The 13,061-nt window shown below is 40.7% G+C and overlaps 1 protein-coding gene across 9 annotated transcripts in view; it reads left to right on the top strand.

Annotated features, from left to right (window-relative positions):
• LOC114047370 (whirlin-like) overlaps positions 1-13,061 on the top strand; it is a 134,603-nt gene that overhangs the window by 55,337 nt on the left and 66,205 nt on the right. For 8 of the 9 annotated variants that reach the window (XM_027868195.1, XM_027868194.1, XM_027868192.1 and 5 more), the window contains exon 3: positions 4,341-4,466. The exons of the other annotated variant lie outside the window; for it this stretch is intronic. In XM_027868195.1, coding sequence (XP_027723996.1) covers positions 4,341-4,466 — 126 coding nt within the window. The remainder of the gene's footprint in view (positions 1-4,340; positions 4,467-13,061) is intronic. 9 annotated transcript variants of the gene reach the window in all.

Below are 13,061 nucleotides of genomic sequence, written 5' to 3'. Positions count from 1 at the left end.
CTAGACAATCTCTGAAGTCCATGCCAGTTTTAAATCCTATCACCCTGCTAACTACTGTGATTAAATGCTCTCCTCCACACATGGTAGGGTCTGTCACTCTTAAGACAAGTTTAAAATATTTATTAAGTATTAGTTAAGAGGGTAGTAAAAAGAATACTGAAATTGGAATCCTAAGGCCTAGATTCCTGTCCTGGATCTGACACTTACTAAATGCATACCCTTGGGCAAGTCATTTAGTTGCTCTTTGAGCCTCAGAATCTTTTTTGCCCATTTTAATTTTTTAATTTTTAAAAATTTATTTAGTATTTTATTTTTCTCCAGTTACATGTAAAAGCAGTTACTTAGCATTTGTTTTTAAAACGTTGAGTTCCAAATTCTCTCCCTTCCTCCTTCCCCCCCTCATTGAGAAGGCAAGCAGTTTGATATAGGTTATACATGTGTAGTCATGCAGAACATATTTCTGTATTAGTCATGTTGTGAAAGAAAATATAGATCAGAAAAAAACTCAAGAAAAAGCAAAAAGGTAAAAAAAAGTATCCTTCAGTCTGTATTCAGACACCATTAGTTCTTTCTCTGGGGATGGATAGCATTTTTCATCATAAGGCCTTCAGAGTTGTCTTGCTGAGAATAGCTAAATCATTCACAGCTAATCATCTTACAGTATTGCTGTTACTTTGTACACAATATATTTCACTTTGCATTAGCTCATTTAAGTCTTTCCAAGTTTTTCTGAGAGCATCCTGCTCATTATTTCTTATAGCACAATAGTATTCCATCACAATCACGTAGCACAATTTGTTCAGCCATTCCCAATTGATAAGCATCCCCTCAATTTCCAGTTCTTTGCCACTGGAAATGAGCTGCTATAAATATTTTTGTACATAAAGGTCTTTTTCCTTTGTGTTTTTTATCTCTTTTTGGATATAGATCTAGTAGTGGCATTGCTAGGTCAAAGGGTATGCATGGTTTTATAGCTTTTGGGGCATAGTTCCAAATTGCTCTAAAGAATGGTTGAATCAGTTCACAACTCCACCAACAATGCATTAGTGTTCCAATTTTCCCACATCCCCTCCAACATTGGTCATTTTCCTTTTCTGTCCTATTAGCCAATCTAATAGGTGTGAGGTAGTACCTCAGAATTGTTTTAATTTGCATTTCTCCAATCAGTAGTGATTTAGAGCATTTTTTCACATGGCTACAAATAGCTTTGATTACTTCATCTGACAACTTCATATCTTTTGGTCATTTATCAGTTGAAGAGTGGCTCTTATTTTTTTATAAATTTGACTCATTTCTCATTAATGAGGTCTGTATCAGAGAAACTTGCTTCAAATTTTTTTTCACAGTTAGGATTGCTAAATATATTTCCCTCCATCCTAGTCTCCCCCCTTTATTCTATTCTCTCTCTTTTCACCGTGTCCCTCCTCAAAAGTGTCTTGCTCTGACTACCCCCCCCATTTGCCCTCCCTTTTATCACACAAACCCCTTCTTTTTTACCCTTCCCCCCCTACTTTCCTGAAAGGTAAGATAGATTTTTATAATCAATTAGCTTCAGAAGTTTTTGCTGCAAAATGAGAATGATACGACTTGAATTATCTACTGCTTAGTTTTGTTGTGAAGAAAGTGTGCCATCAATCTTAAATTGCTACAGATGTATGAATAGTTGAAATGATAGGATTCTAGAGAACTGTTCTGCTGAGGACCCTTGAGTGTCCTAACTCCTAACTTGAGTTAGAACCTGGGGAAATAGAGAACCTGGTCACCTGAAAGAACGAAGACATGACAATTTGTTGGGCTCAGTGCCTGTCAGTCCTCATTGCTCTGCAAATGATTGAAAGTTTGAGTCTAGAAACAGTCTAGACTTTCTGCCCCCAAAGAGTTTATTTGGTTGAATGAAAGGACCCCAAAACAGTGTTTAATGAATGACTCAATATCAACTTGGAGGTCTCTAATGTAGTACCTCCTGAATCTGCCCTTGGCCTAGTTCTTTTCAGTTTTTTTTTCTTAATGACTTTGATAAATGATTAGACCTGCCAATCTAATTTACTGATGATATGAAGTTGGGAGGGATAGCCAGCATGTTGGGTGACAGTCAGAATCCAATAAACATCTCAATAAATAGGCTGAAATAATGGGCTAATAAGATGAAATTTTAATAGAGATTAAGTCCTGCCATTGGAATAAAAAAATACATTTCTCAAGTAGAATGTAGATAAGAGGTAGCTAGATAAGGGCTCATGGGATTGATCAGGGCTTTAACTGGACTACAAACTCAATATGAATCAACACTGTAACATGACAGCTTAAGAAGTTGATTGCATTTTAGAGTGCTTTAAAGAGGAACCCTCTATAAGGTCCAGAACATGAGTGGTGGTAATCCCATTATACCTACCTCAGCAGTATTATGTTTGGTTCTGGGAACCACTACAAGAGGATTGATGAAATGACTGGTCCAGCTGATGAGATTGTGTTTAACCTGGAAAAAAGAAGACTTAGAGGGGACATGATAGGTGTCTTTAATTAATGGAAGGGCTGTTAAGGGGAAGAAGGATTAAATTTGTTCTGTTTAGTGACAGAGGGCAGAACTAGAATACTGTGTGACATTTGCAGATGCCAGTTTTGACTTAAGATCAGGATAAAACTTCCTAATAATTCAAGCTGCCTATGAAAGCGGCTAGGTGGCACAACGGCTAGAGTACTGGGCTTTGAAAGAGGAAGGCCTGGGTTCAAATAAGACACTTCCTAGCTGGACAAGTCACTTAACCTGCTTCTGCCTCAGTTTCTGCATCTGTAAAAAAGGATAATAATAGCACCTATCTCCCATGGTTTTTATAAGGATAAGGTGAAATAATATTTGTGAAGTACTTTCCAGACCTTAAAATGCTAGCTGTTATTAAATGTAATGGAGCTGCCTAAGGAGAGAACGGGTTGTTTTTCTCTGAAGACCTTCGGGTAAAGAGGGCTGGAACACCCTTTACTGGGGAAGTTATAAATTCTTGGGATTTAATCTTTTTTTTAAACTTATTTTGTTTTTAATTCATGGAACAAAACAAGCATTTCCATAGCACAGTCCAATAAAAAATATGAATGCACATGAAACTACAAGTCTGTCATATACAACTTTCTGTTCCCTCCAAATGTGGGTGAAGTAGGGGATAGGAAGGTGGGGGGAGAAGATAAGGTAACAGGGATAGGGTAAAAAGAGAGGCTGAGAAAGAAAATAGTGAGTAAAAATAAAATGGAGGGAAATTGGGATTGAATTTTGATCATATAGGGGTTAGATTAGTGGGTCTCTTCCAAATGGGATGCTATGCATTGCTCGGGATGATAGAAATGTTTTTGTTATGTAAAGCTCAGTGATCTCATTTTTTCCGTGTTTTATAGGCAAGTTTATCAATGCAGTGATGGTGTTTTATAGGAATATGGGAATAGCTGACATTTCTCTAGTACCTGGAGGTTTATGAGGCATTTTCCTCATGATGACCCTGTGAATGTGAGATCTCAGAGTTAGAGCTGGAAAGGACCCGAGAAATGAATTAGTCCAGTTCTCTTATTTTAGAGATGAGGCACTGAGACCCGAAGACCTTAAGTGACTTCCTTTTGTTTCTCGTTTTTTTTTTTGGTTTTTTTTTGGGGGGGGCGGCTAGGCAATGGGGTTAAGTGACTTGCTCAGGGTCACACAGCTAGTAAGTGTCAAGTGTATGAGACCGAATTTGAACTCAGGTCCTCCTGACTCCAAGGCCAGAGATCTATCCATTGCGCCACCTAGCTGCCCCAAGTGACTTCCTTTTAAATGACTTGCCCAAGGTCACACATGTAAGAAGTAGTGATGTGAACCTCAGTCCTCTGACTTTAAATGCAGAATGCTTTTCTTTGTTCTATACAGGAGGTGGAAACATTATTCCCTTTCTACAGATGAGAGAGATATAGTGAGGTGAAGTGACTTCCCTAGTCATTCAGCTAGGAAGTGTCAGGAGTCAGGTTTTGAACTCAGAACTTAGAATGCCAGAACTGGAAAGGAGTTTCGTCTAGCCTACCACTTCCATTTTACAGTTGAGAAAACTGAGGTCCAGAGAGGGAGAATAATTTGACGAAGTCCACACAGCTAATTAATGACATGGCTTAGACTAGAACCCAAAATATTGTTGAGGTTAATGTGTTGAGCTGTGTAATTTCTTGTAAATGAGTTTATGTGCCCTTCAAAATGCACTTTATCCTTCCTACTTACTCTAAAATCTATGATGGTGGGAAAGTCATAGTCAAGGTTTAGTGCTTCAGATTTGGGTCCCTCCAAACTGATAAACTCCCTTTGCTTTGTCCTGCCCCCTTACCCTCTGCAGGTGAACCTGGTACTTGGTGAAGGGAGGTCCCTGGGCCTCATGATAAGAGGAGGAGCAGAGTATGCCTTGGGGATTTATATCACTGGTGTGGATCCAGGGTCTGAAGCAGAAAGCAGTGGTCTCAAGGTGAGAGCTATCCTAACAATCCCATGAGCTTCGGTTTGAGTGGGGAGAGATGGGCTATCTTTGCAACCTTTACCTTCACTTGATAGTAATCAGATTATTATTTTGTAAGTTATTTTCAGTGATGTCTGACTCTCTGTGACTCCATTTGGGGTTTTCTTCGCAAAGATACTAGAGTGGTTTGCCATTTCCTTCTCCATCTCATTTTACAGATGAAAAAGTGAGGCAAACAGTGACTTGCCTAGGGTCACACAACTAGTAGGTGTCTGAGGCTCAATTTGAATTCAGGTCTTCCTGACTTCAGTCCCAGTGCTCTAATCTGCTGTGCCACCTACCTACCCTGGTAATCAGATTGATTGCTGGGCTAAGTCTTGTGGTCCTGACTTATTTGGCTCTACCTTGGGCTTGGTAGCATTTTAAATAAATGGTAAAGATTTTAACAAATTTTTTAACCGTTTTAAACAAATGGTTAATGGTCCCAGTGGTAGGGCCCTTCTTACACTAGTTGTCAAACAGTTTGGTGATGCTCTAGGAAAGGAATGCAGCTTCCTAAGTGATAGGGGCCATTTAGACCCATGTAGAGGTATCTGCAGCTCCCATCAGGCACCAGCACAACATGACTCTTCACTTTCACCCTGCAATATCTAATCTGTTGCCAGGTCCTACTGATTCTGCCTTTGCAGCATCTCTCGTCTACACCCCTTTCTCTTTTCTGACACTCACCACCCTAGTACGGTCCCTCATCACCTCATGCCTGGACTATTAAAATAGCCTTCTGGCTGGTCTCCCTGCCTCTAGTGTCTCCTCCATCCACCCCATCCTTCATTCAGCTATCATAATGATCTTTCTAAAGCATAAGTCTAACCATGTGTCTCCTTCTCCCTATTCCTCCAATAAACTGCAGTGGCTCTATGTACATAGTTTATTATATGTTTTCTCCTCAGTTAAGATGTAAGGGCCTTGAGGGCAAAGATCCTCTTTTTCCTTCCTTTGTATCTTCAGAACCTAGTATCATGTTTGCCCAATTTGTTGTTGTTCGGTCGTTTTCAGTAGTGTCTGACTCTTAGTGACCCCATTTGGGGTTTTCTTGGCAGAGTTACTGGTGATTTGCCATTTCCTTCTCCAGCTCATTTTACAGATGAGGAAACTGAGGCAAACTGGGTTAAGTGACTTGCCCAGGATCACACAGCTAGGAAAGATCTGAGGCTGAATTTGAACTCAGGTCTTCTTGATTCCAGGACCAGCACTCTATCCACTATGCCACCTAACTGCCCTTTTACTCCATAGAAAGTGCTTAATAAGTTCTTGTAGACTGACTGACCAAACACATGCCCCATATACAGCTTCTGATTTCCATGGTCTCAGGTTTGCTTACTGGTGTGCTTGTTAGAACAGAGTAGAGAAAAGTCCATGAGCTAGAGCCCTATTTGATGATTACAAGACTGCTTAGGGCTTCCAGGCTGCTAGAAGGTGGAGACTGAGTCTCTGTCATTGTCTTAAACTATTACTGTGTTAAAGAGACTAAGCACTTAATGATGATTTTTTTTTTCTGATGAAGGTGATCCCAAGGGGGAAGTTGGACAAGCCTCTGTACACAGCAGACACTAAATAAATACTGATTGACTGACCCAGTGATATGGAGTCAGATGAAACCTGGGGTTTGGGCCTATATGTCCTTCATTTTCTAATTTCTGCCACTGTAGCTAACCAAGTTTTGAGACATGAACTCTGAGGAGTAAGGCAGCTTATCTCTGCCCTGTTTTTTAGAGAACTTGCTTAATCTCTGTGGGATTCATTTGAGAACAATATAGATCAGACCTTGGTGATGAATGGTTTATTACTTAGCCTGGCAGATAAGGCCCCAAATCTGTAGCCTGGAAAATTTTCATCAACTGAACCCATGATTCCATTTTTACTCCTTCCTGCTGAAGGGTACAGTGGGGGAAACATTTTGCTTGAGAGCCCAGAGACCTAGGCCTCATATGCCTTTAACTGTGCCAGTTTGGGCAAGACAATTGACCTTGGTGGGTCCCAAGTTTCCTCTTTTGTGAAATAGTCATAGGCTCTAGCTACAGGGGATGGAGTCAGGACCCCTGGGCTCTCTGCCTTATAGATAGCAGTGTGACTGTCAGCAAGTTCCTTGCCTGCTCTGAGCCTCAGTTTCCTTATCTATAACAGGGGGATGCTATTACTTATATTGCCTATCTCACAGTGCTGTTTAAGTGCTCTTATAAACCTTAAAGCATTATAGATACCTGAATGCCTCTGTTTACAGAATTGAAGCAGCTTAATGGACCAAGATTGTCTCCAAGGTCTCCTGTATCTGTGATAATGCTCATACCTGTTCTATCCTCTTTCTTCTAAATGGACTAAGAAAACATCAGCATCTTCCTGTAGCAAACACATTCTGAGTACTTAAACAAAAACTTATCTTGGAAATTGGAAATATCCTGCCCCCTTCCCCTTTTCCTCCCTTCCCTCTTCCTCTACCCTTCGCCATAACCCTTTTTCTGCCCCTCTCTTTTATCCAGCATGGTAGTGGAAAGAGTTCTGGATCTGGAGTCAAAGGTGGTTGTATTCAAACCCCAACTCTGCTTCTTATTACCTCTGTCGCTTGGGCCTCAGTTTCCTCATTTGCAAAATGAAGGGTTTGGACTAGATGAGATTTAACGTTCCTTCCAGCCTTAAACCTGTTGTCTCCTTCTCTTTCTTCCTCATAAATAACTTGGAAGGATAGACATAGGAAGGATGTTTATTTGGCCACTTTTCAAGAAATTCTATAGAGGCATTGATGACTTTGCGCTTGTGATTACATCGTGGGCAATAAAATGCTTTATTTGCACATAAAGTGCCTTTCACAGAGCTCTTGCTATCTACAATATCAAATGCAGTAAAGTATTTTATATTCTTCACTACTGTTACTGCTTTCTCCTGAAAAGGAGATGTGTGAACATCTCCATACTCTGTGTTTTATCAGAAGCCCATTTGACTAATGTACTTTTCAGTGTGGATAATTGCACTGCAAATACATAGGAAAAAGGGAGATTGATCATGTAGGTGGCAAGCCAATCACATGCATTATTTGTAAATAGTTTTCATTTTTGTCTAATGAGACAGCCTCCGGGTGAAAACACCAACTCTTCCTGCAGGGCTTTGAGCTTACAGCCTGTGCAGCTCTGGGAGGGCCTGCCTTAGAGCCAGAATCAAGGAGAAGAACCCCACCTACCTTCTGGCCCACCTACTCAAAGTCTTCACCAGCTCTTGCTTAGGTTGCTAGGCCAGCTGCTTTTCTCCAGCAGTTACTCCTAGGGACATCAAGGCACCACTGGAAGCAGCATTAAAGCTTTCAAGACCGTGAGAAAATCTTTTCTGAGCCATTGCATCACCATAGGAAACTCCAGTGGAACCAGGGAGGGAGACAGTAGCTAAGTCCAGGAGAGACTCTGGCTCATTGGAGGATGTGGACTGTGCTTGAATCAAAATGAGACCCCAGAAGAGGGCTTTCAGAAGGGCTGCCATACCTTTCCACTTAAAAGGGGGAAAGAACAGGTTTTCTTGACAGTAGCAGTTGAAACAAACCATGTAAGAAAGATGCTTCAGGAAAACTTGAAAAAGAAAGTCATGCTGTCTCAGGGGTTCCTGGGTTCTTATCTGACAGGAAATACTTTTCAGACCTAAACATAAGCATCTCAGGGCTTTGCTTGTAGTATCACCAGCTGCCTGTCTGTATCAAATATCCTTTTAGATCTATCCTTTTTTTCTTATTCTCACTTTTCAAATGTCATCCTGTCTAGGACCCAAGATAAATCACCTTAAAATCCTTTCTCTTCTCTTTAAATGCTATCCATGCATTCATCTCATCCAACCTGTACACATCCCTGATAAGTATTCACCCAGTTTCTTCCTAAGACCTTCAGGGTTGGGGAACTTCCCCTCCAGGCAGCCCATTCCCTTTGAGCATCTCAAATTGCTAGGAATTTTTTCCTCACACAGGACTGAAATTTGCCTCTCTGTTAATTTACACCCACTGTTCCAACCACAGAGGGTGATCTACTCTCTAGGGCCAGATGGAACGAGCGTACTCCTCCATTTGCCTGGTAGCCCTTCAAAAGCTGAAGAAAAATATCAAACACATCCCCTCTGTCTTTTCTTCAGGCTAAACATGATGCAGCATTAAAGCAGTCAGGTGGCACAGATAGCATGCTGGACATGGAGTCAGGAGGACCAAAGTTCAAATCCAGCCTCAGACACTTACTTAACTGTGTGTCCCAGGGCAAATCACTTAAGCTTTCTCAGCCTCAGTTTCCTCATCTGTAAAATGGAGATGATACTAACCCCTACCTCACAGGGTTGGTGAGATTAACATATGTAAAGGGCTTTGAAAACCATAAAGTGCTACAAAAATATTAAGTTGTTATTATTAACAATGTTCAGTGTCACAGTGTGCAAGTAAGGGACAGGCTCACAGTATTTCTGTCCTGTCTAGTTTCTGCATCAGGTGTCAGACATCACTCAGAACACAAGGATTCAAACAAATAATCACATCTATATCTGTATCCAGGTAGATATATAGCTATATCTAGGTATGTATGAATATATATATGTATGTGTGTGTGTCTATTTGTAGGTATAGATATATGTAAGTAGGTATGTATATGTGTGTCAGTATATACACATGTTTTTTAATATATGTGTATATACACACATACATATATACATACATATACATATACTTATATTCCAGTAACCCCAGTTAGAAGCCATTCTCAAGGTGACTAAAAGCAGTTCAGGAGGATAAAAGCCACCTATAGGAAGGCTAAAAGTAATAGTAAGGAGGTTCCCTGGGATCTTAGGAGCTCCCAAACTCCTAAAAACTTCTTTTATATCCTTCTCACCCGATGGACCCACAGTTGGGTCCTAGATCAATCCAGCTCAGGGCTAAGTTAATCCAAACTGGCCCAGCTGAGCACTTCAACTTTCTCGCTCACAATATTCCCAGCTGGTTTTGTGTGGGAGTGTTGATATTAACTCATGTCTCCACAGTTCCCCCAGGATTCTGGTGCATAAAAACTTCCCAACTCCTTCATTGAGGATTTTTGACTTGAACTCAACTCCAATGCCAACTGGGAAAATTAAAGCTTCTCTCTCTTGAATAGAACTAGGAACTGGGACTGGGACAAAGAGAGATTTGGTGTTTATTTTATTAGAGAAACCAACTCAAGAGGCACTGTCATCCTTTCTAGTTTATTTTCAGCAAATCTTGCTGAAAGACAGTGACAATTTATATCCCTGACCAGGGTGTCAGCCTAGCCATTTAAATCTACTTTTTCTGAGATACCCACATTCCTCTGAGATAAACCAACAAGCAGATAACAGCAGTCTCTGAGGCTGCCTTCCAGCATAATGCCACTGGCTTTTCTGTGACAGGAGACAGATCTCTCAAATCAGCCTAATTTATTCGTGCCTTTTGCCAGTCTGCCAATGTTCTCTCGGAAACTCCAGTCTCTGAGATTTAAGTGGGTGGAGAGGGAGAAAAGAATTCAGAAACCTGTACCTACCTGGCCAAGGCTAATAATCATTCATTTCCATTGTCAGTGATTTGGTGCCCCTCCTGCCGCTCCATTTCCTTCACAGGTGAGGCAGCTTAGCTTAGTGGAGAGAAGGTTGGACTCCAGAGTGCTGGGTTTGAATTTGAGCTCTGACATTTATTAGCTGTGGGAACCTTGAGTAATTCACTTTCCTGATTCTTGGTTTCTGTTGTTTTTAAAACGGGGATGATAATAATATTTGTGTTACCTGCTTCACAAAGTTGTTTTGAGGAAAGCGTTTTCTGAAACCCCTGTGACAACAAATGTCATCCTTAGAAAATAGCTTCTTGGTTCAGATAGACATTTGTTTTATAACATTTCCCTGAACTCACTGCCATTTCAAAATATTGATCCCATTTTAAAGAGAGGGAAAGCACACTGGTGGAGTACTGGACTGGAAGATGGATGGGTTTTGTCACTAACCAGATTTGTGAATCTTGGCAACTTAATTTATATAGGACTCAGTTTCTATAGTCCTGCCCCTGCTTTCAGGTAATACCTCATCTGTTTACTGTATACATATTTTATATTTACTTGTAAGTATATATATTGTTTTACCTGATGGAAAATAAACCCCTTGAGGACAAGATCTGTTCAGTTTTTGTGTTTATATCCTTAGGGGCTGGCATTCTGCCTGTCACATAGCAGGTCCTTAGAAAAGACTGTTAATGATTGATTGGTTGATTGATCTGGAGAAAGAGAGGTTTGGACTAGATGATCTCTGAAGGTCCTTCCAGCATTCTGTGATGCTGTGAGTCTAGACAGAGCAAAACTAGAAATTGATATTCACTATCTTTCTCTGTGTGTGTATGTGTGCTTTCTCCCACCCTACTCCTACTCCCTCCGTCATTTCCTCTGAATGAAATATGAGGAAACGAGTCCCTGAAATATCTTGTTATTTCCCTGTTTCCCCCCTTCACTGAGCAGCAGTTGAAGAAGCCTCCATGTCAATGCTGATGCCGCATTGTGACACTCCCATCAAACTCTGAGCTTATTGATTTTTAATGTTGCCGAGGCTCTGCTGTTTTCTCCAGCACTGCTTGGGTGTTCACCAGATGCCTGGTATCTATTGAACATAATGCTCTGTGCACTCCTTGGAATTCACTGATTTGTATACACAACATGCTATGAATTGAAAACATGTGAAGAAGGAGGGTTGGGAGGAGGTAGAGACCCTGGGTTAATGTAAATAATCTTTGTTGATTTCCAAAAGATACAGGCAAATGGCTTGTTTGAATCCCAGGTGTTATGACTGTTACTAAACTTTGATGGTAAAATAAGCATTTATTGATAGGCCTGTGAAAGAATGATGCATCTCCCCCCACCATTGGTGTGCAAGGCATGGTATGTATGTTACAGCTTGGTCTATCTCATGTATCATTACAAAACAGGAGTCTCTTAGCTCCATCTCTCATTTATGGGATTTCTTCTTAGAATGGTAGTCTTGGGCCTTTTCTGAAATGAGGCACTTTGTTGGCTCTACCCACTGAACTTTCAGAAGGCTCCCTTGCTGAGCATGATGGAGACATGGATCATAGGATTATACATTCAGTGTTGAAAGGGACATTGGAAGGTCCAACCACCTTTTTATAGATGAGAAAACTGAGGCTTACAGAGGTAAAGGACACCCAGGTAGTAAATGACCAAGGGCTCCTGTATACTCTTCCCTGAGCATTATGTCTTCATATAGAGGAAAGAATCCTAATTTTAGTGTCTGCAGATCCGAGTTCAAAGTCCAGATCTATTGCTTAAAATCTATGTACTCTTCAGCAAGTCATCTTACTTCTCTGGGCCTCAGTTTCCCCATTTGCAAGATGGGGGGATTGGACCATGGATGGTCCAGTTTTAGAGCTAAGGTTCCTTTTAGCTCTAAATATATGACTCCAAGAGGGAACAAGTGAGTTTTGTTAAGGAACTGCTCTGGAAAAAACCTGGTAGGATTTAATGAAAGAACTCCTCTCTCCTGGAAGGCAGAGTGAAGTTTTTATCTACCAGTGATGATTACAAGTGGATGAGTGAGAATTTCAGTCTCTTGTTTCATCCTTTAATTCTCCCCCCACCTTCCCTACTCTTTCTTCTTTTCTATGTGTAAATATCTTTGCATATCATATATGTATATAGTATGTGTGTATATCTATACATATATAATAGTATATGTACACACATGTATATGTGAATATGTTTTTGTGTGTTTTGCTGTATTTACTTCCATGCACCAATTTCTCTGTAACGTTGCTTTTATATAGTAATTTTTTTACGTCTGTCTTTCATATCTGTTTTCTCACATGGCCCTCACAATATCTATGTGAGGTAGGCAGGGCAGGTATTCCTATATCCTTTGTACATAGTGAGGAAACTTGTGGGAAACTTGAGGGAAGATTGTTGACTAGCCAAAATTCCCACAGCAAAGTAGTACAGTCAGGGCTGGGACCCAGAAGATCTGACTTTTAGCCTCTCAAGGAGAGAATCCTTGAAGGAATTCGGAATAACTGAAGAGGAAATAGGCTGTAGATTGGAAAGATTCCCATAAGACTAAGATAACACCAGTGTTTGCTGTTAGTAGAAAACACATATAGGTTCCTTCAACTCCTAACACAAATGAAATATTTATTAAGTGCTTAGCATAGCAATGCCTAGCACATAGTAGGCACTTATTAAATCCTTCCTTCCCTCCCTCCCTTTTTCTGCCTTCCTGCCTTCCTTCCTGCCTTCCTTCCTCCCTCCCTCCCTCTCTTCCTTCCTTCCTTCCTTCCTTCCTTCCTTCCTTCCTTCCTTCCTTCCCCTAGTGCAGGCCTGCACAACATTCAGCCCATGAAAGGGTTTTGGATCATCCATGAAAGGATTGTGGTCAGCCAGCAAAAAAAGTAGAAGATGTAAAACAGGCCTGTATAACATACCTCCCATAGGCTACTTTGGCAGGCTGCAAGCCACCCATGGGCTATCTATCTATCTATTTATCTATCTATCTATCTATCTATCTATCTATCTATCTATCTATCTATCTATCTAT

Source organism: Vombatus ursinus, unplaced genomic scaffold (assembly GCF_900497805.2).
Source record: "Vombatus ursinus unplaced genomic scaffold, bare-nosed wombat genome assembly UNPS02014786.1, whole genome shotgun sequence".
Classification (NCBI taxonomy): domain Eukaryota; kingdom Metazoa; phylum Chordata; class Mammalia; order Diprotodontia; family Vombatidae; genus Vombatus; species Vombatus ursinus.
The sequence above is the reverse complement of the archived record's forward strand: the minus strand, read 5'-3'. Positions and strand labels throughout refer to the sequence as shown.